The sequence below is a fragment of the Camelus ferus genome, chromosome 28, assembly GCF_009834535.1.
Source record: "Camelus ferus isolate YT-003-E chromosome 28, BCGSAC_Cfer_1.0, whole genome shotgun sequence".
Taxonomy (NCBI): domain Eukaryota; kingdom Metazoa; phylum Chordata; class Mammalia; order Artiodactyla; family Camelidae; genus Camelus; species Camelus ferus.
In genome coordinates this window covers 2,078,111-2,101,923 of record NC_045723.1, presented here as the reverse complement: position 1 = coordinate 2,101,923, position 23,813 = coordinate 2,078,111, and the positions used below count along the sequence as shown (strand labels likewise).

The 23,813-nt window shown below is 39.4% G+C and overlaps 2 protein-coding genes across 3 annotated transcripts; one reads left to right on the top strand and one right to left on the bottom strand.

Moving 5' to 3' along the window:
• Positions 1–1,487: 1,487 nt before the first annotated feature.
• On the bottom strand, positions 1,488–11,125 carry MITD1 (microtubule interacting and trafficking domain containing 1). 2 transcript variants are annotated; one of them, XM_032469808.1, is made up of 7 exons: positions 10,916–11,125; positions 7,352–7,453; positions 5,492–5,628; positions 5,300–5,386; positions 4,586–4,701; positions 3,718–3,778; positions 1,488–1,815 (listed from the first exon to the last, which is right to left on the bottom strand). In XM_032469808.1, exons 1-7 carry the CDS (start codon positions 11,064–11,066, stop codon positions 1,654–1,656), a joined length of 816 nt encoding a protein of 271 aa, XP_032325699.1. In that variant the 5' UTR covers positions 11,067–11,125; the 3' UTR covers positions 1,488–1,653. The 2 variants fall into 2 exon arrangements, with proteins under 2 accessions (XP_032325699.1, XP_006191742.2); XM_006191680.3 differs by lacking the exon at positions 1,488–1,815 and adding an exon at positions 3,391–3,610 and having other exon boundaries at positions 10,916–11,122.
• A 56-nt stretch (positions 11,126–11,181) lies between these two features.
• MRPL30 (mitochondrial ribosomal protein L30) lies at positions 11,182–23,288 on the top strand. Its single transcript, XM_006191698.3, has 6 exons — positions 11,182–11,320; positions 15,777–15,854; positions 17,286–17,366; positions 22,532–22,678; positions 22,911–22,984; positions 23,066–23,288. Exons 2-6 carry the CDS (start codon positions 15,804–15,806, stop codon positions 23,196–23,198), a joined length of 486 nt encoding a protein of 161 aa, XP_006191760.1. The 5' UTR covers positions 11,182–11,320; positions 15,777–15,803; the 3' UTR covers positions 23,199–23,288.
• The last annotated feature ends 525 nt before the right edge of the window (positions 23,289–23,813 follow it).

The window sequence follows — 23,813 nt, the reverse complement described above, 5'->3', positions numbered from 1 at the left end:
ACCTCAAATAGATCTAGCAGCTTTTAGAAAGATGCCAAATGTTTTAGAATTACATGAATTTGTCTCTTCCCCTTCTTCCCTTACTAGCTTGAGCCTGGTAGTCCCTCCAGAAATATTTGTTCAGTGAATGAGGGACTATATCAAATTCAGTCAAATAGAGCCAAGGACAAACAGTGTAACCAAAGAAATGCCATCTGGCTGCAAAGGCTTCCTAGGGCAGCATAGCCAAGATTTCAGTGGAGCTGGAAGATGGGTAGTGTAACTCCTGGGGAGGGAGTCCCCCAAACTTGCCTTTATTGCCTTTGCATATGCCTGGAATATGCCGCTCTCATCAACTTGGTAAAAACCATCAGATTGCGATACTCTGTTCGAGTATCCCTTCCTCTGTTAAGCCTCTCCCGACCTTTCTGGACAGAAAGAGTGTAAATTGGTTCAGCTTTTCTGTGGCATAACTTACCAAAATGTATCAAGAGCGATGAAGATATGAGGACTCTTCACCCTGGGAACTGTGCTCCTAGGACATGACTACAAAGAGCCTGGCCTGGTTATGGCGTTAGTAACCCACCCCACCCCCGTTCTCTAACCTAGAGGGAAATTATAGCCATCCTAACAGAATTGGAATAGCATGGCTTCTTTACAACCATAACTGGTCAGAACACTTCGTGATGACAGCTGGTATTTTCAGCCTTTTCATCCGCACTGCTAACAAAAATGTGTAAAGTGTCCAAACATAATAAAATTGTTCACAGCCTTTTCATGTAAACCTGTTACTCTGACCACCTCTCCCCTGACCTCAGGGGGGGGTCCATCCTAATTTAATATTGATCTAAATAAAACAGTTACACTGCCAGTAAATCATGTATCTCAAAGTCAAATAGGAATTATTTAAAAAGTACTATAAGGACCTAATTAAAGCTTTCCACACAGATATTCATGAATAACTTGTTGGTAACATTAAAAAAAAAAAATAGAAAGAACCTAAACTTATAAACTAAGAGACTGGTTGAGTAAACAGTAGTATATCTGACAATGGAATATTATACAGCATTGAAACTGATGAAAAATTAGATTTAATGTTGAATGAAATAACAGTATGGTTCCACTTTTGGTGGGAAAAAGTGTGCGTGTGTGTGTGTGTGTTTACACACGCACAGGAAAAAAATGAGTATGCAGGATTCTTTCATTTTGCTCTTTTTGCTTATATTTTCTCATCATTCTCAATGAACGGGTATTACTGGTGAATTCAAAATAATTTGTTTGGCTTCGAGATATATTACATAAAGCATTTTCAGCCTTAATATTTGAAAAAAAAAATCTGTGCCCTTATTCCATTTCAACTACAACTGTTTGAGGTTTGTAGCATTTGTTTCCTTCGAGTACTCTATTGTAGAATCATAAAGACCTAATGATAAAGCTAAAAGGCAAAAAAAGCAACCAGACTGGATAAAGAATTAGATAAGTTTGGATAAAATAACCAAGGACTGATAGCTAGAAAATAGAATTTAGTTTTCCTTTTCTCAATCATTAACTTGTTTGTCTTCCGTTTTTAAAGGCATGCTGATCCCATTTTCAACCAAGAATTGCTTCCAGTTACTGCATAACCTCAAGGTCCCAGCAGCTGGCTTTAAAAACACAGCAAAAAGTGGGCTCATTTTACAGTCGATTTCCAATGATGTTTACCAAAACCTGGCTGTGGAAGACTGGATCCATGACCACATGAATCTGGAAGGCAAGTCGATTCTCTTCTTCTGGAGGAATTCTCCCTCTGTTGTAATTGGCCGGCATCAAAATCCTTGGCAGGAATGTAACCTGAATCTGATGAGAGAACAAGGCGTAAAACTGGCTCGGAGGAGAAGTGGCGGCGGAACGGTCTACCACGATATGGGTAATGTCAACCTAACTTTTTTTACAACCAAAAAAAAGTATGATAGGATGGAAAACCTGCAATTAGTTGTGAGAGCTCTGAACGCTGTCCAACCCCACCTGGATGTGCAGGCTACCAAAAGACTTGACCTTTTACTTGATGGGCAGTTTAAAATCTCAGGAACAGCTTCCAAGATTGGCCGGACCACTGCTTATCACCACTGCACTTTATTATGCGGTACTGACAGGACCTCTATGTCCTCTTTGCTGAAGAGCCCTTACCAAGGGATCAGGAGCACGGCCACTGCCAGCATCCCTGCCTCAGTAAAAAATCTCATGGAAAAAGATCCCACTCTGACCTGTGAAGTAGTGATAAATGCTATAGCTGCAGAGTATGCTGCTTGTCATCAAATTGATAATCACATTACCCTAATTAACCCAGCAGATGAGATGCTATTTCCCGGAATAAACAGCAAAGCCAAAGAACTACAGACCTGGGAGTGGGTATATGGCAAAACTCCGAAGTTTAGTATAAACACTTCCTTTAATGTGCAGTATCAACAGTCACACTTGGAAATTAAAGTATCCATAGACATAAAGAATGGAAGAATTGACATGTGTAATATTGAAGCACCTGATCATTGGTTGCCACTGGAAATACGTGCCAAATTAAATTCAAGTTTTATTGGTAGTAAGTTTTGCCCCATTGAAACTACCATGCTGACAAGTCTGTTACATAGAACGTGTCCAGAAGATGATGAACTACACAGTAAGTGGAATATTCTCTGTGAAAAAATTAAGGGAATAATGTGATTCCAAGTAAATTTCTTAATATTGGCAGTTTCAATGAGAAAATAAAAATGTTTAAAGTACATTATATGTCTCTTAAAATAAAAAAGGCCCACTCTCATTCAATAACTTCCCCTGTTTGAAACTGTCCATCACCTACCCTTGTCCGTATTTTCTGCTGACCTCTAGGATACTCTGTCTCTTTCTGCATCGATTTTCATACCTGGCAGCATTTGTATTCCAGCTCCTTCCTCTGTGACCATCTTGGGGGCTGTACAACAACTGGACACTGACCTCAAGAGTTAGTTCTCTTTCTTGCCTCTGGGGAAGAGAACCCAAGCTTCTTGCTACCTCTCATACCTTCAACTCTGAAATTCTCCCATTTAGTTATATTTTCTTATCCTTCCATCCTTTTGCACCAACTCAAGCCTGTTGCACTTTCTAAGCCAGTAACTCTTCCCTCATCTCTTGCTTCATCTCCCTTTCTTACTAGCTTTCTCCTTTGCTTCTCTTGATCTGTCACAACCTATCATAGCCACCTTATTTTTTTTTTTTATTCCACAACTGATTTTCTATATCCTAACCCCAGATGGCAGGCAATGCTAGAAGAAAATTCACCTAACCATGCAGATTGACCCAATTTCATCATTTTCAGCTTGTGTTTCTTTGTTGTTGGTGTCAGACTCAGCTCAGCTCATATTTAGGATTGGTCACACAACTGAACAATGAATCCATAAATTAGTAGAAACGTAAAAATTTATTATTAAATTCATACATTATAGGAATGATCTGTCCAAAGTAAAAAAAAAATCCAGTATTCATGTAAAATAGAAATATGTAATGTAAATTAGGCTACTACCCATCATATTTTTTTTGTGTGCTTGTTATGAAAAATGTCCACTGTCGTTTCATGACATGGTCTTAAATCAAAATCACAATATCCAAGGGAAAAACGACTCTAGGAAGAGAAGAAAAGAGGTTTGATTTTTTTTTTAACAAAAAGGACCAGAGCCATTTTGTTAAAATAAAGAGTGCTACACAGTCACTCGTAAGACTATATCCTACCTGTGGTTTCTGAAAATAATCAAGCCCCCTTCCAATCTTAATCATCCATCCATTGTTGAACCTATTGAAATGAGAGTATATAGAATTATATTCTAGACATTTAAGTGTGACAATTGTCAAAGCTGTAGTTTATTAAGTGTCAGCTAAATTTCCCCATGACAAGTAAAATCACTTCCTTCAGTGGCACAAGTTGAACCAAACCTGGGGTTACCTATGGGCTGTGTCTACGACACAAAGCATCCAGAAAACCATCAGTTGACTTGTTTAGCAGATAAAAGAGTTTAACAATTAAATGAAACCTTCTTCTTGAATTTCATCTTGCTGTTGAGACTTTCCTGCCCTGCTAACAAGTGGCTTCCGTACCCAGGCAGACTGTGGAGGCGTTTCAGGGCTTCTCCTGCCTAGAGGCGGGGGGTGTGAGCAGGAGACCCTCTGGTGGGCATGACACAGCGTACTGCCACGCCTACTAGAATGTTTCACAGGCCATGAGAAGTAAAACCACATTAGATATTAGCATCCCTAGGAAAGGAAATTATCCCAGTGCCGTAACACTATGTGTTCAGCTGAATCAACAGAAAAGTACTTCCTCTTCTCACATGAGAAATTTGTAAATGTAAATTTTACTCCATTAGGAAATATGAAACTCACATGAAGGACAAAATAAGCCCGATTTTTCTTTCTCCCAAAAGTGAAAAGATACTAATATTGAGCTCTATTGAAATGTTTAATATTTAAATTGAGTATTAAATACAAAAAACAAAACAAAACAAAACAAAACAAAAAAACAAAACTATGTAAAACTGATTATAAGAAATAAAAATAAGTATTTTTCAACTGCATAAAAATTAAAATACTCTATCCCACTAACCTAATTTCTCGGTCGTGTATCGAAGAAGAGTATTCTAATTCCAACAGCACTCCGTGACTCCTGAGTGACTCTTTTATTTCCTTCAGGCCACTACTTTGCTGCTCTTTCGCACCGCCCTGTGAACAGGAAAAATGCAATTTTCTGCCTCAGTTATTAGTATTTTAAATTATTCCTAAACTATGCAATGTGAACCATAGGTGAATTAAAATGGAAAGATTCTATACTAGATTCACTGTTCATTACCTCAAAGAAGCAACCAAAGAATATGAGGTAGTTTAAGAGCAATTGATTTATCAAAATAATTGGTTTTTTCCAATGTGAACACAACTCTGTCCCATCTTCTATCATTTTTTTTTAATAATTCTGTTTAGTTATTCAGATGGGGCTTCCTTCTTCTCAAATTAATCCTAGAAATAGGAGTTGTTTATAAGTATTCCTATTTAAATCAAAATCAAGATAGAGATGATAGAAATTGTCAATAGTATAGACAGTATTGACAAACTATTTGAATAAGAGAACTTAGCAAAGTGACCAAATGCAAGGTACAACATACTAAAATCAATCCATTTCCCCCAAGGTCTTTTATGCCTGTAAGTTCATTCCCAGGGGAACAGCTCTGGAGCATGACGTCCAGGTTTGCCCTGCTCAGACTACAACCTGCAACTGAGTAAAGACAATGAAGGTAAGAAAGAGTAAATGCTCTCAGATACCTACTTCTTCCAGGGAGGTGAGAAGATGGATAGTTTTTACTTTACACGGTCCCTTGACAAGCATCTCACAAAATCGAAGAAAGTTATACAGCTGAAAGACAGGAGGAGGGTTTGTTTATTACTAACTGGTACATTTTAATTTTAAATAACATTTTAAATAACAACTTTTCATCATATTTGAGTACAGTTCACCTACCTGATGAGTATATCTAATATAAGGGTCTTCTATCCAAACTTCCGTAACTGCTTCATTCAGGTATTCTTGAAAAAGTGACTCATAACTGAAACCTGTTGCATTCTCTTCTATTTTAATTTGCTTGTGGTATTTTCCAGCTACAAAACACAAGCTTCAATAATAAAACCAGTGACTACTTATATTCTTTTTATACATATTACATATATATACAGTGATAAATCAGGATCTGATCCAAGTTGACTTTTTTTTAAACTAGTGCACTCAGCAAACATCTCCCAGTGCCTGCTTTGTACTGACACACTGCAAGACGCTGCACACACAAAGGTAAACAAAACAAACCACTCCACGGGAGATTTCTGCCTTCACAGGGGCCAGGCAAATGGGAAAGTCTAGAGATTTGGAACAGTTTCTTGAGCTGAATCCCATAGATCAGGCAGTTTATTCAAGAGAGAGCCATACGTACAACATTACAAATCGACTATATTCAATAAAAATTTTTTAATGAAAAAAAAATTTTTTTAAAGAGAGAACCAAATATATAAAGGTATCTAATATTCCTGTCACCATGAGTAGAACCACAAGCTCTATTTCAGTGGCCATCTGGTCCTTCTCTTCAGATTTTAGTCTTTTTATGTCTTACAATTTAATAGCTAAAGTATTAAACATATAAACACAGCATAATATGGAGTAGAGAGTGTTTTAAGCAGAAATTTATAGCACTTAATAATCCAAGCCAAAGACTAGAATGCCACAGGGCCAGCAGGGTAGTGCCATTGTTTTTGTTCATTCAAAATGAAAAATTATTAAGTTATCTAAGGCCTTTAAGTTTTTTTTTTTTAATATGACCCTTAATGGTAGTTTCTAATTTATATGGTAGTGGCACTTTTAAACTTTGGTAGAAAACCAGTACTTTGGATTCTGTTCCCAGTATTTCCGCAGACAGAATGTTCAAAACCAGGCATCGGTTTTCGAGACACGCTAGCCACGCAGGTTAATTTAACCTAGTGTATTCAAACCACAATGCTGGTGGTTCTGTATTTCATCAGTGTTTTAGGGACACTGCATTGTAGATTTCAATTTGAGATGAAAAAAACAATTTTATTTCCTCTCAACAGAGGAGTTCAGTGTGGGTATGGGCTAGTGCAGGGTCTCAGGAAGAGGTGGGGAGGGGGCTGTTCTAAGGACAGTGAGGAAGAGCAGCTGTGGGCTGGAGGCAATGGCTTTTGGGGGTTTTGGAGGGGCAGGTCTGGCACTGGGTTTTTGCAGAGAGCAGTCCCTCTGGCTGTAGAAGGCAGCAGCGGTGCTCAGGGGGTGGCAATGGCCTTTATGTCCATTTCTTTGTAAACTGGATGCTCAAGAGTAGAGAGCCAACAATGAACAGGGAACCACACTCCTGCGTCTCTAGTCATCAGGAATATCTAATTCCTGAAGCATTTTGATTCACAGCAAAATCTCAAAGAAGTCCCAGCAGTTTCCTGAGCTATTTTAATATTTTGGTCATTTTATAAGAGGAAATACAAACAAAACACAGGATTTACGTTTAGTATTCCACAGCAGTATTGCTTATCCAGGAGTCCGCACATGAGCTTCATGGGGATCTGTGAATTCCTTAAAACCGTGTGCAAAGTTCTGCAGTAAGTATCGCTGTCATCAGATTCTTAGGAGGGCATCTGACCCCTACCCTCCCACCGAGAAAAATAAGAAGGTTAAGACTAGCTCATTACAGGCGAGCAGAAATGGAGAGATGTGCGAGCCCTCAGGGATAAACGGTCCCAACCATGCACAGCTCCAACGGGCACAGCCAGAAACACTGGGTGAAACAACAGCTTGTGCACACACTCTGCGAAACAGCCTCCTTACCTTCTTTTTCTTGATCCAAGTATTTCTTTATGTTTTCTGCTCTATCCATGTACTCCGAAATTCTTTTTCTGAGATTACATTTCTTTGTTTCATCTTTGGTACCTACGAATTAAAAAATAAACTAGCAGGTTTCAAAAAAGGTTTCCTGTTTGGTACAGGTATTATTTCTCTTATCTCAGGCTATCCAAAGATTTCCTACCCTGTGGCATGGCTTGCCTTGGTCCTAAAATACACAAATAATAGGCCCAAATTTGGCTTAATCATGTAGGACCTTCATTTTTGCACTACCCATCTGAAGCAGCTTTATTTAGAAGTGGGGACTCTGACACACTGTGTGTCACTGCTGGGGACACCAAATCTGGGGAAGCAACAAAAGTGGCTTATTACGTGTCAAACCTGAGTCTGAGCACTATTTTGTCATAATTACCCATCAGTTTGAAATCTTAGCTTAATCAAAAGATAGCAAAAATATCTTTCTTTCTTCCACAAAACCAGCTTCTCTTCCAGACTTCTCCTTTATGTTTATGCTCAATAGTTTTCTCAGTCACCCCAAAAATGTAAGGTATTTTTGAATATACATTATCGATAAAATCTTACCCCAGACCCTACCCTCAATCAGTCACCAATTCACTTCGGTTCCTTCCCTCCTCCCTTTTAATATTGCTTTTATTTTCTATTATAATTTCATTTTTAAATTCTGTTTTTCAAAACATTTTATTTTGAATTAATTTTATATTTATGGAAAAGTTACCAAAATGGCACAGAATCTCTTCAGATTCCCCCAACAGTAACATATCACATAACCATAGTACAATAATCAGAGTAAGGAAATTAACAATGAAACAACACTATTGGCTCAAAGCATCTGGAGTCAGAATGTTTTAGTTCAAAGCTTGCTTTGTCACTTTTGGCTGTGTGACCTTGGTTAGTTACTCAACCTCTCCGCATCCTCATCGGTTAACACAGAAAGAGTAATAGTACCTTAGAGTGCTGTGAACGTGATTAATCATGAAAGAGACTGGCATGTAGGAAATACTCAGTGTCATCAATATCATCATCATCTACATAATTATTTCCTGTACATCTCACGCTGGGCTTCCTTTAGAAACCCACATCATCTAACGTATCTTTTCTTAAACTCCACTGTCCTTTGCTACTGCCTTTGCTCTACTTTCCCTGTCCTCTGTGAATGTAGTTGTCCCTTCTTAATCATCATCCTTGATCAGCTGGCAGAAATTTGATACCACAGATCCACTCTTCAAACATGCCTTGGTTTTCTGAGCTTGAAATCACACAGCTATTTTTGATTCCCATTGGAACCTCACTTCCACATCCAATCACGTGCCAATGCCAGCAATTCAATATCCACTCTGTCCCCTCCTTTTCCTAATACTGGTGTTACCCACCCCCCCAAGTTCATTCAGGCCCTTATCACCTCTCATCTTGATTCCTGCAGGAGCTCCTGAACTGGTCTGCCTGACTTCAGCCTCTTCAGGTTAATGTCTCTCCTACACTCTTGCCATATTCACTTATTTATTCAAGGGGTATTTATTGAGAACTTACTGCATGCCAGGCATTGTTCTAATCACTGGGGACATAGCAGTTAATGAAACAAGCACAATTCTCCCCTATCATTCAAGTTGGAGGAAAGACAATAATAAAAATACACTGGCAAAACATGTACATTAGATTGTGATAAGTGCTATTAAAGAAAATAAAGCAAGGAAGAAGGGTGAGGGGGTCTTGATGGGGGCTGTAATTTTATGCTGGCGGTCAGGGAATGGCCTCTCAAATAAGGAGGTATTTGCGTAAATACCTGAAAGAGGAGGAGTATGCCACACAAATATTTGGGAGAAGAGCATATTCCTAAGAGAGACAAGCCCTGAAATGCAACTTTCATTACATCAGTCCTTTGCAGAAACTTCAAATGGTTTTTCCTTGTCAATAGAAAGAGTTAACATCTCCTGGCAGTCAAGGCCAACCACAGTGTGCTCCAAGCCCCAGTCTACCTTTAAACTTTACTTCTCACTCTTCCTCTATAGACATATGCTAAACCACACTGAACCTCTTATTTGGTAAAACGGCACAAACAGGATTTGAACACTTTTAGCTGAATTTCTGAAATTCTACTTACTCTTCCAAAGCCCCTATCAAAAGCCACCTCCACCTTTCCACCCTGAAATGACCTTTAGCTGTTTAAATCCTCCTTGCACTTGTCTACATCGCTCTTGGAACTTATTCCCTGTGTTAGAATTACTTGCATTTATGGCTGAACCTGCAAGACCATGTCACTGTTTCACTACATCAGTGGAGCACACAGGGGCAGATCTCCTGGGACTCCCCTGCTTCAGATTACAGCACTGTACACCATCTCTCTTTTGGGGAGTCAGTACAGCAGAGTCTTTAAAGCTTTGGGTTCCAATTGTAACTCTACCAATTGTGGCAGAACTGGGAAGCGAAATTTACTTTTTTATGCTGTGAAATAAGGATAACATCACCTCCTTTATCAGAGGGCAATTGCAAGGATGAAACAAGATCATGCTTTTAATGTGCTCCGCACACTGCCTGACACACAGCACTCATAAATGACAGCAACTCCTACTGTCATCATCACCATCGTCATCATCAAATGGTCCCTGCCCAAGGAAGAGTTTTATGGTTCTGAGAAAAGCACCCAGCCTTGAAGAGTGGCCTCTGCTGTCTCAAAGTTTCTAAAACACAAATTATAAACACTCAAGCTAAAAGGCACTGAGGAGGGTGGGGAGTAGGGACTGGTCTTAAGTCACTTTGATACATAATTACTTACTATGTACCAGGGACTGTCCTGGGTGTTAAGAGTTATGTGGGTACCTCTCAACACTGAATAACTGGGAAAAAAAAGTCTTAAAATCCTATGCATTTCTCACACCGAATTTCAGTACACCCATTTCCCATAAAAAAAAAAAAACTTTTCTTCTACCTCGAGATGATCTTATTTTCGTTTACTTTCAATGAACATGTTTAATGAGAAAAGAAAGCAAACGGGTGTAATGAATACATTTTTACCTATCACCTAGATTTAAAAACTGCTAGCATTTTGTCATATTTGCTTCAATTTTCTTTTAAAGTGAAATCAAAGTCAGACATCATGACAATTCTTCCCCCAAACACTTCAGGCTGCACCCCTAAAATTAAAGACAGATTTCAAAAAAACACCATACAGCCTAATAAAGTTAATTTTAATGCTACCTAATCCGTATTAAAACTTTCCAAATTGATCCTAAAATATCTTTTACAGTTCGTTCAAACTCAAGTCCTATCAAGGCTTATATATGACATTTGGTTATATGGCCCTTAAAATTCTAGAATAGTAGTCCCTCTTTTATTGACATCAGTCCATTAAAGATAAAAACAAAAACAAAAACAAACAAAAAAACCCAGTACACTTGTCCTGTAGAATATCCCATCTTCTGTATTTGCTGGTTTCTCGCGGTGCATAGGTTTCGTTTTCACTCTCACTCCGCCCAGAGACAGCGGGAGGCAGCTCCTTTTCCTCTAGTCCTCTCTCCCCGGCTCATCGCTCACCTTTCAGAATCTGCAGGAGCAGGTCAATCCCCTCCTGGTAACACACCAGAGCCTGCGGGTACCGGGACTCGGACTCTAGTTCCAACGCCCGCTTTATCACAGCGACTGCAGCTGTGCTCCCAGGGTCCTGCCCCAGCCCGGACCTCGCCATCACCCGGAAAACTCGCCTCCGCCTCTATCTGGACCAGGGAGGGTGGATCCTAGAGTTCCGGGAGCGGCCACGTGACACGAGCGCGCCTGCGCTCTGTGTGGATGGCGCCTGAGTGGGAGGGACTCGGCCGGAACTAAAGTGCTCCAGTGTGCGCACTGTGACGGCCAGGTTTGAGTGTGACGCTCCTGGTCCTTCCTCTGCCGAGCTTCCCCTCGGAGGGAAACTTCCGGCTGAACGACATTTAGCAATCTCAGGTGAGTGGGGAACAAGTAGCCGAAAGCATTTTGTCACGAGTACATACCTGGGAACCCTATACAGATGCGGATTGATTTTCTCTGTTCAATTCAGGGTTTGCGGGTCACGGTAACCTGAATGGGTCTGCGGCCAAAGACGTCCCTTTGGCTCCTGAAAAGCCCTTGCCAGACCGGACCCTGTTTCCCATTTCGAGGGATCCCGGGACGCGGCCTGTTGAGACTCGCGTCCTGGAGCCTAAGGACAGAGCCCCCTCAGCTGGACAGACTGAGGGAAAAGGGAGTTCAAGTCTGTTTTTAGCATTTTTTGTGCTTCTGCTTTATTCATAACTTAAGCTTTCCACTGGGGTCAGCCTAAGTAGAATTTTTTTGCTAATGGAGATGCAGGGTTGCCTGATATAAAAACTGCTGCATTTTTAGAAGGCAAAACCCCCGGAATTGACAGTTTAAATATTTACCGTTTTACTAAAAGACGTAATTTTGCAACCATGTTTTGATCGCCACCTACCCAAAGCTGCGTGTTCTGCGGTTTTTTTGTTGTTGTTGTTGTTTGACTCTTGCACTTAGGAAGACTGCCTACTAAAGTAGTTAGGCATTAGGAGTTCAAAGAAGAGTCATTGCTTGCCTTTAGAGATACTGGTTTATTGAAAGGGAACTTCTGTGTTATGCATTTTCTCTAGTGTCCCCCCCCCCCCGTCATTAAATAGATGTCTTTTTAGAAAAGGAATTCGTTTTTTTGTTTTTGTTTTTGTTTTTTTTGAAGAACGGTAACATGCATGGTCATAGTAAAAACAACAACAAACCTATCACACATTACAAGGGGGAAGAAAGGAAAAGGCGCCCTGGTAGCCTACCCTCCTCTCCTCAGGGATGCTGACGTTTCTCTGATAGCCTTCCAGAGTTTTTCTGTGTTTACACGCACATTCACAGACCACCAGACCCCCCCCCCCTTTTCTTTAGTGGAAATGGGATCATACTTCTCATATGAAGCATTTCTTTTCCTGCTTTTGCGTCTGTGCAAGAGAAAACTTACTGTACAGTAAAAGACAGTATGATTGCTTCAAGGTCAACGAGTTTTGTGCGGAATTATTAACAATAACTTTTACTTTGTTAAAACTTACAACTTTTGATGGTCACACCTTCTGAATTCTGTAAATGAAACTTCATTCAGCAAAAATTAATTGGCTTCCACATGGCAGTGCTGCTTTAGATAGATGCTTGGGATACATCTGTGAATAGAACAAGTCAAAGATAACACAAAAATTAAAAAATCATTGTCCCTGTGGAACTAACATGGTATTGGGTGGAAACTGACAATAAACCACAAACCTAACAAATAGTTAAAAATATTAGAAGATGATAAGTGCTTTGGAAAGAAAATCAAGTATGGTAAGAGAGATTGAGAGTGCTGACAGTTGTAGTGTGGGTCAAAGTGTTAAATAATGGAATCAGGGTAGACCTCGTGGAGAAGATGAGATTTGGGCCTGAAGTTAAAGGAAGTAAAGGGATTAGCTGCCTGAATGTCCAGGGCATTTCAGTCAAGGGAGCATGCCTGCTTGGCAGGTTGGGGACCTGCTGTGGGGCCAGCGTATATAGCGATGGAGCAAGAGAGTAACTGAAGATGGAGTCCTCAGTGTGGGGGTTAAGGACTGGCCCTCACTCTGATTGAAATGGAGAGGAATTGGAGGTTTTTAGTTTTTAATAAGAAAACTTTTTAACATTAGAATAATTTTAGATTTACCGAAAAGTTGTGAAGACAGTATGGAGTTCCTGTAGACCCTACCCCAAGTTTCCGTTTATATTAACGTCTCACATTAGTATGGTCAGTTGCTATAATTGATGAACCAGTATTGGTACATTATTAACTAAAGTTCATACTTTATTCAGATTTTCTTAGTTTTTACCTTATGTCCTGTGACTGCTCCAGAATCCCATCCAAGTTACTACATCACGTTCAGTTGTCAGGTGTTCCTCTTTGACTATGACAGTTTCTCAGACTTCCCTTGGCTTTGATGACCTTGACAGTTTTGAGGCGGTCAGGTATTTGAGGGGGTCCTGGTCAGGTATTTTGTACAGTGTCTTCCAGCTGGAGTTTGTCTGATGCTTTTCTGTTAGAGTGGTGTTAGGGGTTTGGGGGAAAGAAGACATAGAGGTGAAGTGCCATTCTCCCTCATATCAAGGATATGTGCATCAACTTGACTTTCATCACAGTTGATGTTAACCTTGGTCACCTTGAAGATGTAATGTTTTCAGGTTTCTCTAGTGTAGTGGTATTCCCCCCCCCCTTCCTATACTGGACTCTGGGAGCAAGTCATTAAGCATATCTTCTACTTCAGGGGTGATAGCTTTACTCTGCCTCTTGGTGGGGGAGAACAGCTACATAAATTATTTGAAATTCCTCTGTAAGGGAGATTCATTTCTTCTCTCCCACTAATTAATTTATTTATCTGAATGTATCAGTATGGACTCATGGTTATTTTATGTTTTGGATTATAAGCCAATATTTTGTTACTTATTTTTTTGCTCATATTATTTCAGCTGTAGCCACTGGGGGCCCTTTCAGTTGGCTCCTGCATCCCTTTGACATACCTCCATCATTCTGGTTTTTTTTTTTTGAGTAGTTCCTTTCTAGCACTACAGGATACTCCAGGCTCATCTTTGTATGTTCCCTGCTGCAACCCTATGAAATCAACCATTTCTCCCAAGAGCTCTGGTTCCTTTTATCAGAGAATGCTATTAGAAACTAAGGTCTGGGCACTAGGTGTGCTCATTGCTACTGGGATGCCATTGCTTTTAAATCCTCTCAGCTAACAGAGCTAACCCATGGGTGTGTACGTATCTGTAATTATTTCTGTATTCATCAGTATCTATATTAAGCTGAATGTGAGTTCCAACACAGATCTGTATCATTGGATCATGTGGATCATTCTAGCCTTCCTCTCTGGCTTATGTGTGATCTCCCGCTCTAACAGTGAGAAACCTGGCTCTTTGGAAGGCTTTGGGTTGGCATGATCTGATTTCAGATTTAATGAGATGACTGCTGCTGTGGAAAAAAGACCTTAGGAAAGTTAGAATGGAAGCAGAAAGGCTAGTTAGGAGGCTTTTGTTAAAATCTAAATGATAAGAGATTTAACAAAGCCTGAAGCTAAATAACTTGGGTTAGTATCTAATGCTTAATCTGGGAGGAAGATGTATGGTAGAGAAAACAATTGAGCATTACGTATTAATTTAGACACTTTTCAACAAACACTGGGTGCCTGCTGTCCATCAGATGGTGTTCTAGATGCTGAGAGTAGAAGATGAACAAGACAAAATTCTCGCTTTCAGGGCACTAAGGATATAGTAGTTAACTCTTCTAAAACTGATACGTAATTAATTTTGAGACTGGTTCTGTTGCTGAGAATTTTTCTAAGTCAGGCCCTTTTAAGGGGACATCTTGCATTGATTCCCACAATTTCATTGCTTTGTCCACATCATAGGAAAGACCTGCAGAGCTTGAGTGAGCCAGACACTGGTGGACACTGAAATATAGCACGTGCCCTATTTTGGTATGTTAGGGTATTCTTATTATAGTAAAGCTCTGTAATAATTTAATAATTTTATAATAGTAAAAGCTACCATTTATTGAGGTCTTCCTATGTGCCAAGTACGGTTTTAGGTGTTTTTAGAATAATTCATTCGCAAGATAGGTATTATTTTCCTTCTGTCCTTTGGGGGGAAAATTGAAATGCACAAATTAAGTAACCTATTCAAAATATACATGTAGTTCATGAACTTAATCTTTCTGCATTAGTTTAAGCCAGTATAGTAGGCTATCATTGTTTTGTATCTAAATAAACATGACTTTAAGGTTATAAAAGCAGTACATGTTCATTAAGAAGAGTTTAAAAATACAAATAAGCAAGAGTTCTGCTTTACTTTTTCACAGGAGAGTATTAAGATTAGTGAAAATGTGCTGGACTAGGTATTAGAAGAGTTGAGTTCCAGACCATTAACTCTCTTAAAAGCTGGGTGCCCTTGGGTAAATGATTTTCTTCATAAGTAAAGTAAGAGGATTGTCATTTCTAATTAGGATTTGAGATTTCTTCAGTCCTTTCCTGCTCTTTAATTTTTTTGTGATTCTGTAGCAAAGCATTCTTTATCTGCCATTGCTGTTGAAGTTTTTTTAAATGATAATAACCTCCATTGCCCATTTTTGTTGAATCAACCTAGGGTTTAAGTCTTTAGAGAAAACAGGATGTGCTTAATGCATAATTACTGCCTGTAGTTTTCTTGAACTCTGAATAAATCATTCATTATAACTTAATTCTTATCCTTATTGTATTAAAACAACCGAGATTTTACTGTTAAACATCATTCAGTTTAACAATTTGCCTAGTTTTTCGTTACTACAGAAGGGGAGGGGCTATCCATTTCCAAGACACATGTGACCCCCGGATCTGTTTTCTGCTTCTCACAGCCTTGAAGGAGAACCGTCACCATACTCATGGCAGGGATTTTGCGCTCCATAGTTCAGAGGCCCCCAGACAGACTACAAGTAAGTGTTTCTTTTCTAGAACTAACTTTTTTTTCCTATTCCTTAAGAACTTTTTCTCTTTTCTAATTAATAAACATACAGGCAAGTTAAACTTTTAAGTTCTTTTTTTTTAAACATATTAATTTTTTTTAATGTTGAGGGTTAATTTTGTTAATTTATGGTTTATCCGCTATTTTATTCCTAAAGATTTAGAATCACAAAAAGACCTGTTCCTGGAGAACATGGTCTTAAAAGATGGGTTGTGCTGATTCCCCTTGGTCTGCCTTAATCTTTTTTATGTTTTAGGTTTTTTCCCCCTTCAATTATGAAAAGAGTCCATTTTCAATCAGAGAAAATTAGAAAAATACAGAAAAACAGAAAGAAGAGAAGCAATTTCCAGAGACCATTACTGTTTGTACTTTCATGTATTTCCTTCCAGTCTTTCTTTTAGAAATTGCAGGAGTGTAGCCTAATCCATTCATGTGGGCCAGAGTCTAGATGTGACCCTCTGCTGCCTTTAGATGGTAATAATATGGGGTGCTCTACATGCTTACCTTAACCTCAGATTATCCTGGGTGGTCAGTATCATTTCCTTCTTGTAGCTGAGGAAGCCGACCCTCTGCGAGGGCCAGTATCTCACGTGTCACAGCTGGTAAGTGCAGGGCCAGCATTAGATGCCCCGTGTTCCTGGTGTGTCAAGGCCCAGGTCTATCAGGCCTCCTCCCTGTCCCTCTCGCCATTTCCCTCCTGCTTATTCTCCCGTTATTTCTGCCATCTCTGCAGTACCGGGAGGGTGTGAAGGGAAAGATCACTGCCCACCCAGAGAGGAGTTCCCTGGTATGAAGGATGGGCAGAGAATCCTTTTTTTTCGGCAGCCTGAGAGACACCAGACTGGAGGATTTGTAAAAGGAGCAAGAGTCAGGCGCTTGGAATTGATGGCATTGTTGGGACTAGAAAGAAAGCTGGAAAGTCATTTTGGCTTTCTTTTACACTGTATTGCTGAAGGTGAATTATTGTATGTTGTCTAGAGCACACTGGCAGACTACAACCGACAGGCCAGATTCAGCCCACCACCTATTTTTGTAAAAGTCTTACTGGAGCATAGCCACACCGATTCATTTACACATGGCCTGTGGCTGCTTTCGCTGTGCAGTGGCAGACCTGTGACTTGGCAATGGAAACTGTGCAGCCCCAAAGCTGGAATATTTATTGTCTAGTCCTTTACAGAAAAATATTGCTAACTGCTGGTCTAGAAATTAGTATTTAATGTGTTTTTTCTTTGTAATATGTTAGTGGTAAGATGAGATGTATTCATTCAGCTAGGGGGCTGAGATAAATCTTTAATAGTGACAAGTTAGGTAAGAACAGACGTTTGTCACCTAAAAATTGGTAAGTATGGATTTCTGCACTATTCAGAGTTCTAAAAAACAAATGTTTTGTATCATATTTTAGACGGTGACAAAAGGTGTGGAGTCTCTTGTTTGTACAGATTGGATTCGTCACAAATTTACAAAGTCAAGAATTCCAGATAAAGTAAGAACAAGGTTTTGTTTTTCTGTTACTATTTTTTAAGAACATGTTTATGCTTTGAGAGGTACTGGTTTTTGTAATATTGAAAACTTTCATGTTAAATTATTTGTGGGTACAGTAGAAGTGGAGTTTAAAACAGAGTAGGATTTATGTAAATAATTATTAAAGACAAAGATGTGCCGCTGCCCATCTGAGTAGTTGGTTTTTATCATCTCAGAATCTGTGCAGGAATTACACTAAATATTAAGGCTTTTCCCCTTAATATTTTATGTTTTCACATCGCCATTGTCCTGAGAAGACAGTGTGTCTTCCTCATGTATATGTGGCTCACTTTCTGTATCAAGTATTGCCGGTTTGAATCTTTGAGTTTTCTCTGCTAGATTGTGTGTACCTGTCTTTCTCTCGGAAAACACTGTTCAAGCTCTCAATAGATTTTTTTAAACATTTTTTATTGATTTATAATCATTTTACAATGTTGTGTCAAATTCTAGTGTTCAGCACAATTTTTCAGTCATACATGGGCATATACACACTCATTATCACATTTTTTCCTCTGTGATTCCCTGTGCTATACAGTATGATCTTGTTTGTCTATTCTACAATTTTGAAATCCCAGTCTATCCCTTCCTACCCTCTGCCCCCCTGGCAACCACAAGTCTGTATTCTATGTCTGTGAGTCTATTTCTGTCCTGTATTTACTCTTTGTTTTGTTTGTTTGTTTGTTTTTGTTTTCGTTTTTTAGATTCCACATATGAGTGATCTCATATGGTATTTTTCTTTCTCCTTCTGGCTTACTTCACTTAGAATGACATTCTCCAGGAGCATCCATGTTGCTGCAAATGGCGTTATGTTGTCGGTTTTTATGGCTGAGCAGTATTCCATTGTATAAATATACCACATCTTCTTTATCCAGTCACCTGTTGATGGACATTTAGGCTGTTTCCATGTTTTGGCTATTGTAAATAGTGCTGCTATGAACATTGGGGTGCAGGTGTCATCCTGAAGTAGGGTTCCTTCTGGATATATGCCCAGGAGTGGGATTCCTGGGTCATATGGTAAGTCTATTCCTAGTCTTTTGAGGAATCTCCACACTGTTTTCCACAGTGGCTGCACCAAACTGCATTCCCACCAGCAGTGTAGGAGGGTTCCCCTTTCTTCACAGCCTCTCCAGCATTTGTCATTTGTGGATTTTTGAATGACGGCCATTCTGACTGGTGTGAGGTGATACCTCATTGTAGTTTTGATTTGCATTTCTCTGATAATTAGTGATATAGAGCATTTTTTCATGTGCCTTTTGATCATTTGTATGTCTTCCTTGGAGAATTGCTTGTTTAGGTCTTCTGCCCATTTTTGGATTGAGTTTATTTTTTTCTTATTGAGTCGTATGAGCTGCTTATATATTCTGGAGATCAAGCCTTTGTCGGTTTCATTTGCAAAAATTTTCTCCCATTCCATAGGTTGTCTTTTTGTTTTACTTATGGTTTCCTTTGCTGTGCAGAAGCTTGTAAGTTTCATTAGGTCCCATTTGTTTATTCTTGCTTTTATTTCTACTAGGAGAAAATTTTTGAGATGTATGTCAGATAATGTTTTGCCTATGTTTTCCTCTAGGAGGTTTATTGTATCTTGTCTTATGTTTAAGTCTTTGATCCATTTTGAGTTGATTTTTGTATATAGTGTAAGGGAGTGTTCTAGCTTCATTGTTTTACATGCTGCTGTCCAGTTTTCCCAACACCATTTGCTGAAGAGCCTGTTTTTATTCCATTGTATATTCTTGCCTCCTTTGTTGAAGATTAGTTGACCAAAAGTTTGTGGGTTCATTTCTGGGCTCTCTAGTCTGTTCCATTGGTCTATAATAGATTTTTGTTTTGTTTGGTAGACTATTTCTTAGAGCAGTTTTAGGCTTATGGAAAAATCAAACAAAGTACAGCGAGTTCCCATATACTCCCTCCTCCCACATCTGCAGTTTCCTTATTAACATCTTGCATTGATACACATTTGTTATAATTGATGAACCAATATTGACACATTCTTAACTGAAGTCCACAGTTTACGTCAGGGGTCACTGTGTTGTGCTTTCTGTGGGGTCTGACAGGTGCATACTGTCCTGTATCTGCCGTTACAGTATCACACAGATTAGTTTCACTGCCCTAAAAACGCTCTGTGCTTCACCTGTTCATCCCTTCCTCTCACCTTCCAACCCCCTGGCACCCACTGATCTTTTCTCTGTCTCTGTAGTTGTGTCTTTTCCAGACTGTCATATAATTGGCATCATATGGCATATACCTTTTCAGACTAGCTTCATTCATTTAGCAACATGCAGTCAGTGATCCTTGATGTCATGAGTTGATAGCTTGTTTCTTTTTTCTTCTTTAGCTAGCTGTATACTTCATCAAAATAATGGTAAACCATGAGTTAACTAGAAAATCTCCAGCTAGATCTAAGGAAAACGTGAATTTGAAAAGATCAAGTTGTTTCCCATTAAAGTTGCTGGGGGCTCGGAAATCAATCAAGGTTCTGGAAATAATAAAAGCTACATTTTTATAACCTGAGCTTTGTGGCTGTGTAGTTTCTTTCTTTTCATTGCCAAATAATATTCCATTATATGGATGCACCGCAATGTGTTTATCTATTCATCTATTGAAGGACACCTTGGTTGCTTCCGGTTCTTGGCAGTGGTGAATAAAACTACCATAAACATTCATGTGCAGGTTTTTGTGTGGTATGCAACTCATGTGAGGGAAATACCTAGGAGTGCAACTGCTAGACTGTATGGTCGTCTGTTTAGTTTTGTAAAGCCTGGTGTTTTTTTTTTTCTTTTGGTTTTGTTTTCCCCAATTTTGTATATTGTGGTAAAATACATACAATATAAAATTTACTGTCTTAACCATTTTTAAGTGTATGTTTCAGTGCTTGTACATACATTCACATTACTGTGTGACCATCACAGCCATCCAGAACTCTTCGTCTTGCAAAACTGGAATTCTGTACCCATTAAACAGTGACTCCTCATTCACCCTAATTCCCGGTCCCTGGCAACCACCATCCTGCATTGATTTTTTTTTTTTGAAGATAAAAATAGTATTACTTTGATACCTTTAATGTGCTTAATATTCTTTCATCAGAAATCTCTTTGCTTTTCACGTCATGGTCTTTCCACAACTGTCGTGTCTATATCGTTCCATCTTTCTTAGACTGTAAACTTCTTGAAGGAAAGGCTAGATTCATATGTTAGCTTTGTTTAAAACGAGTTAGGTGATGGTTTTGATCGCCAGCTGTAGTGAATGTGAAAACTTTAGAAACTTCCTAAAAATGACTCTGAGATGTGCATTTCCCACCCTTTGCCTGAGCAAAGTTCTGAACTTACTCCTGTCTTCTCAAAGAGTGTCTAGACCTTGCTGCTTGGATAACCCATCAAGTTATCCAAAATTAAACTCATTGTCTTACTTTCCCTCCAAACAATCAAACAAAAAGAGGATGCTTCTCCTGTATTAATTAGGTCAGTTAATTCTATCCTCCTCCACCTGATTTCCCGGACTAGAGACCTTTGAGACTGTCTCAACCCCATCTTCTTCCTCACCCAGCATAAATCCATCCATTTTACTGCCCAAAGTCCCTAAATCAGTCCTTTTCTGTTACAGCTGCTGTTGTAACAGGCTCTTAGACCACAGCCCTTGGTGCTTTCTGAGTTTCCTTGTATCAGTCTCCACATCTAGTTCGTTTGATTCTCTGTAAGATTTTTCTTTCTAAAACTATCTTTGAAATGTCATGTTGCTTCGAACCTCCAATAGCTTTATATCCCTTCTGGAAATTTCGGAAGACTAAGCATAGTTGAGCATAGTTTAACTTCTCCTCCTGCATCGCTTTTCATGCTTTTTTTCTACTTTCTTCATGTAGAACCGCTTGCTTTTCCCAAATATTTCATGCTCTTCACACCATTTGTTTTTATTTTCTGTACTTTTCCTTGGCGCACCTCCCCCACCCTCTGCCTGCCACCCTTGTTCTCACCCTGCATCTCTTCAAAATCTCTAGAAAAATGCCCTTAATGCTGCCTACCTGGAGACAACTGTCGCCAATGCCTTCCACATACTTTTCTGTTATATGTCTTTACAGACGTGAGTCATCTTGTCCACGGTGCTTCTCTGGGAGCTTTCATCACTTAGCAATATCATCTTGTAACCCTCCATGATAAGTTAATGATTGGATAACATCCTTTTTGATTAAAATACCATCTGTATTTTTTTTCTCGGTCAAATTCCCCAGAGGTACGACTCCTGGCCTAATATTTTTGAGGCCTTTATACATACAAGCATATCTATATATGATTGTTAGAATCATATTTAGAATTTAGGATCATATTCTTAGAATCAGTATTTATGGAATATATCACATATACACACTCCTCACGGTATAAATGAAACAAATACAAGATCCTACTACACATAGTGGTGTGGAAATTTGACATTTTTAATTAAGAATATATGATGGCCATCCTTCAGTGTCAGTACCTACAAAGATAGTAAACCTTATTCGTTTTAATGGCAGCATTGTATTCAGTAGGATACATCATAATTTGTTTGTTTGCATCATACCTTGTTTAGTTATATTGCTACTAGTTTTATTAGAATATATGCATCGTTATTTAGCTGTTCTACTGAGGAGTAGGGATGTGGCCTTTAAAATTTTCAGTATTACAAATAGTGTAATAATAGACATAATCCTTATTCAGGGTTGCAGCCCAGTACATAATTTTTAATAATACTCGCTTGTTATTGTGATTGTAAATTAATATTTGTCTGCCTGATTGAAATGGGGGGAGGGATGCAGTCCAATGTCCAGCTCGTACAGTGCAGTGCATCCTTCTGGCGTTTCAGCTCTTTGGTGTCATCTGGTTGCTCCTGCTTTGCTCTTAATAAAAACAAAACAGAACAAAACAAAACAAAGCAAAACTCTTGCTCATGTGATACATTTCTTAGACTATGAAAGTCTTAGAGTCCATCTGTGTGAGTAATCAGGCTGGTAGAAGTGTTCAGTTTGAGGATGAGCATTATAGAAAGATTACAGATGAAAGCATTATTTAGTTGTTCAAAGTCTTTTTAAGAAAAGAATAAAGGAGGTACAGAGAAACTATGTAAGTTGAAAATTTACCTTTTATAACCCCTCCTTTCCAGGTTTTTCAGCCTTCACCTGAAGATCATGAAAAGTATGGCGGGGATCCACAGCACCCTCATAAACTGCACATCGTTACCAGAATCAAAAGCACAAAAAGACGTCCGTATTGGGAGAAGGACACAATAAAGATGCTGGGACTAGAAAAGGTGTGTAACTATTTTACTCGCCTTCAGTGTCGTTTAAGTTTCCTTTACATTTTCTGCATTTAAAACTTTAAGGTATAGATGTAGTATTTCTTTTGCTTCAATGTATTATTTCATGTACTGTATTTGAAAGTCTGATTTAGGCAGAATGGACCTTCACCTTAACATTTTCCTGAAACACGGGACCCTCTGCGCTTCTGAAATTGATCCATAGCATTGTTTCCTCTGTTTGTAGGCTCACACTCCTCAAGTTCACAAGAACATCCCGTCGGTGAATGCCAAACTGAAAGTGGTGAAGCATTTGATAAGGTTTGTCGTTCGTTATTCCAGCTGTTTTTTTTAAAAATGGGTTCCCACGTGTAACTCTAAAAGCATTTTCTTCTGGCACAGAATCCAGCCCCTAAAGCTGCCGCAGGGACTTCCAGCAGAGGAGGACATGTCCCACACGTGCCTCAAGAGCACGGGGGAGCTGGTGTTGCGCTGGCTCCCGGACCCCGCGGGCCAGGGAGCCGTGAAGTCCTGAGGCAGCACCACTTCTGAGGGAAGAGTGCAAGTCGGTTTGCTTTAAAGATGGTGAGAGAGTGTTGTCATTAAAGTGTATCTTAAATTCTCATCGTTTTCACTGACCAGACAGGGTGTGCGTCCTCCTGGGCCGAGGCTTGGAGGTGTCCGTGCTGCTGGGCGGTTTAACCTTCTCCCTCCCTCCCTAGTAGTTTCACTGAAAAGTGGGCGAGAGCGGCGTTGTTTGAACGTGGAGGTGCAGGTGTCTCCTTCACAAGCTCAGTAACTTTTTGAAAAACTTGTTTTCTTGTTTCGTCGAATTCAACAAATTCTATGAGTGGCCCTCCGAGTGAACAGTATGTTATGTGCTGGAGAAATCCAGAGCCGACCGGGACGTGGCTCTTCCCCAAACCAGGAGCAGAGAACCGAGACTCAGCCAGAGGCGCTGGACCTGGGTGCAGCTGGGTCCGCCGCCCTGTGCTGTAGTGTCTGCAGGTACACATGTGGACTCGGCTTCGTTTTCTCCTTAAATTTAACACCGAAAATACTATCTTTTTTCTAATTACAAATCTAATTTGAGCTAAACCTTATTGCTAGTCTTTGAAATCCTGGAAACCTCTGCCAACAGGTGAGGTTG

Coding starts and splice junctions, on each gene's coding strand:
- MITD1 (XM_032469808.1), bottom strand. CDS start 11,066: ATGGCGAGGTCCGGGCTGGGGCAGGACCCTGGGAGCACAGCTGCAGTC. Junction 7,454..10,915: donor GCTCCTGCAGATTCTGAAAG/GTGAGCGATGAG, acceptor TTTAATTCGTAG/GTACCAAAGATGAAACAAAG. Junction 1,816..3,717: donor ATTATTTTCAGAAACCACAG/GTAGGATATAGT, acceptor TTCTCTCATCAG/ATTCAGGTTACATTCCTGCC.
- MRPL30 (XM_006191698.3), top strand. CDS start 15,804: ATGGCAGGGATTTTGCGCTCCATAGTTCAGAGGCCCCCAGACAGACTA. Junction 22,679..22,910: donor AGATGCTGGGACTAGAAAAG/GTGTGTAACTAT, acceptor CTCTGTTTGTAG/GCTCACACTCCTCAAGTTCA. Junction 22,985..23,065: donor GTGGTGAAGCATTTGATAAG/GTTTGTCGTTCG, acceptor CTTCTGGCACAG/AATCCAGCCCCTAAAGCTGC.